Consider the following 3,048-nt stretch of genomic DNA (forward strand, 5'->3'; position numbering starts at 1 on the left):
GCTAGTGGTGTGAAGAATGGGGAGGTTTATTTGACAGCTCTTCTTCAGAAGCCTGTTTCAAGATGAGACTCTACTCCGGGTAACCTTTCAGTCTGTATGAAAATGAGATTATAGATTGTTTTAATGGCTGGAATTTGAAATATTATTGCAAGTGATAGATCTAAAGTAATTTAGTATGAAATTTGGTTTTGGCACTTAATTAATGAAAGTACCAATAAAGTGTCATAATTAAAATCTCCTTGCTTGTCACTGAGAAGCTAAGTTATGTCCAAATAATGGTAGTTCAAAGCTTGCTGTTCACCTATGCAGATTTCGAGTAAACATGTTACATTTATAGAAGTAAACATGCGCCTTCACCAGTGCAGATCTCATATTTGCTAGAAGATATTAATGGTTTTGCTTCGCTCTAACTTACCATTTTCTTTATAAGGATAATTGTAGCTTGAAATTGAAATAGCAGATTTCAAATTTTCCCCTGTCTTGTGGAGCTTTAGTTGATCCAAAGGGAGCATAGATGTATTCTTGATACCTTCTAAGGGTAACCAGCTACCTTAAGTTGCCAGTTTTTACAGTTGTTTTAAGATGAGCCTGCTATGGAGTTACCTCTCGTCAAACTTGATTACCTGTTGGTTAGAGATCCTTCGATCCACTATATTAGATTCTCAACTATAGCATGGCTTAGATCCACATAGCTGTTTCTTACTAGTATCATGTTCAGCTTTATCCACTGAAGAAAAAGTTTTTGACTCTAGATTTTCAGTAAACATCTTTTTTCAGCATGAATCGCTATCCTCTCTAGTACATTTCCTATGAACTTGGCCTTAGATGGGGAGACTGGCTGCTAGCAGTGGCATATATCAGGTTTGTACTTTATCTTTGTCAGAGCTCCCTATTGGTCGAAAATGATGTGGTGATATCTACGTTTGCGGTTCTTCTGCCAATTTATACTCTTTCCATTTCCAGAACCTACCTAGTTTCCTCTTGCACAATTCTTTCTAGATGAGCCTTTTAAATGTGAGTCTCAATAAGAGATCCCTGACTTCTCCTCTGTTTCAGCCCCTTAACTCCAGTAGAGGTTTACGTCATTTGTTGATCCGATTGCACTTTTGGTACCTAATTTATTAGGATCCTGTATTCTTTCTTATACTTTTCTATAAGCATATAATGCTCTGCTTAAAAATGATCCACAAAAACATTACCTCCCTTTAACAATGTAAATTTTGTGTCAGCTAGAAGCCATGTGCCTTAAGCATAATTTTTTCAGATATTTTGAGGGTTCAAAATCTGTTTTATCTATAAATATATTCTAGAGGTGATAAGATCCTGTAATTAGCTCCAAAATCTACCCATTACCTCTTATATACATGTAGTTTTAAATCATCTTAATGTAGTAATGAAAGTAAGCTGGTAATTTGTATGCATGTTAGAGGTAACCAACAGATTTTGGAGTCAATTGATGATTTTATTTCCTCCAAAAATTATTCATAGATGAAATCATGAAAATGGACTACGAACTGTCAAAAGGCTGACAAATGTGTCATGTGTAAAGTACTTGACTTTTTCCATCCAAAAATTGAGAGGGATTCATTTTTTTGGAAATTATCTTAAAGTTAGGGTACTGTCTGTAAGTCAAAGAGTATGACAAAAACACGACTTCTATAAAAAAGTATCCAAAGTGTCAGTTGTTATAATTTGTTTAAGTGTGATTTGTGCACCTTCTAGCTGTTTCTTGGATTGTACAAGCTTATTAGTTTATACATGGTACAACTCACTGTTGCTTAACATTCAATTAAACACAGTACCACTACCATCTTGCAATCAATGTTTAACATCCGATTAAGTCCTTTGAATTATACAACTCAAACTTATCATTAAGAACCTTAATGAAGGCAGTCCTGAATGATGATTGACAAATTCCACTTATAATGTGGTGCTACGTTTGCTGTCTAGCATGCACGACAACTGCATGCACTTCATTTGGAAACCTGATAGATAACAGCACAGACAATTAACATTGATTTGACTGTTATAAAAGAAGTCACTATTTCCAATAACTTAATGAAAATGATTTGTGGCTCTAAACGTAAATTGAGTTGCTACCATATTGGATCATTCCAAAAGCTGCTCAAGGGATATTATCTCTCTTCATCTCGTTCATATTATTCTTAAATATTAGCTTTTGATTAGGTCATCTTAAATTTTAGCAACTTTTTGTTTTGCAGATATCACTGCTAGATATTGATGATTAGTTGATGGGAAATGCTATGTTGTGTCAAGATTTCCCAGGACAGATAATTCAAGATCCTCTTTTTTCTCAAGGTGGAGAAATGTAATTAGTCTGCATTCAGAGTAAGAAAATTTTTAAGGATCCAAAAGATAGAAATCTGTGCACTACTTAAATACAATCTGCAGCAAAGAACAGCAGCAGAGCTAATAGACAGCGGTTTTACAAAGGAGCAACAACATTTAGTTACTTCCCTTCATTCATTTGTCAGTTTTCTGTAATCTTAACTGGTTTTGAAACTATACGAGTGGATAATTTTGTGGAGATAACAGAGCTTGAAGTTTCAAAATGATTATTGGAACTGTAAAGATATTGCAGGAATGTGAAAATTAAAGAACTGCAATCCCATTCTGTCATCTAAAGATTGATGCTAGTATGACAATTGGATTGCTGAGGTCTTTGCTTCTTTCATTACTTCACCTATTAATTAATGGTTTTCCTGGCTTTTCTGCTCTAGTATCCATTTCTTAACTTTGTTTTTTGTACAGTCTAATAAAGTAAAGAAATATTGCACTTCACAATCACAATTTATTAAAGTCATTGTATATTTCCTCTTTGATTGCACTTGCAAAGCCATGGTTTTTCTTTTTTATCTTATTGTTAAAAGTCTTTGGTAGATATGACACAGAAGAACAAACTAGAAAGTTGCACTCCAAAATATGTTGAGGACTAACTGAAAAGGCATATTGCAAACAGATCTTCAACAAGAAAAGGCAGAGATTGCCTTAAAGACCAAAGAATTAACTTCTAGGGAAATTCTGATG

At 34.2% G+C, this 3,048-nt stretch overlaps 1 protein-coding gene across 3 annotated transcripts in view; it reads left to right on the top strand.

The window, feature by feature from the left end:
- LOC107805960 (putative methyltransferase At1g29790) overlaps positions 1–2,737 on the top strand; it is a 4,113-nt gene extending 1,376 nt beyond the window's left edge. Inside the window, exons 1-3 of one of the 3 annotated variants that reach the window (XR_001652556.2) lie at positions 1–79; positions 761–861; positions 2,223–2,737. The exon at positions 1–79 is cut by the window's left edge and continues 1,376 nt beyond it. Coding sequence is in view for 1 of the 3 variants with exons in the window: in XM_016630074.2 (XP_016485560.1) it covers positions 1–66 (66 nt within the window). In the remaining 2 variants the exon portion in view is untranslated. The remainder of the gene's footprint in view (positions 80–760; positions 862–2,222) is intronic. The other 2 variants (XR_001652557.2, XM_016630074.2) reach the window with 2 other exon arrangements.
- Positions 2,738–3,048: the final 311 nt, after the last annotated feature.

This window comes from Nicotiana tabacum, chromosome 3, assembly GCF_000715075.1.
Source record: "Nicotiana tabacum cultivar K326 chromosome 3, ASM71507v2, whole genome shotgun sequence".
NCBI classification, from domain to species: domain Eukaryota; kingdom Viridiplantae; phylum Streptophyta; class Magnoliopsida; order Solanales; family Solanaceae; genus Nicotiana; species Nicotiana tabacum.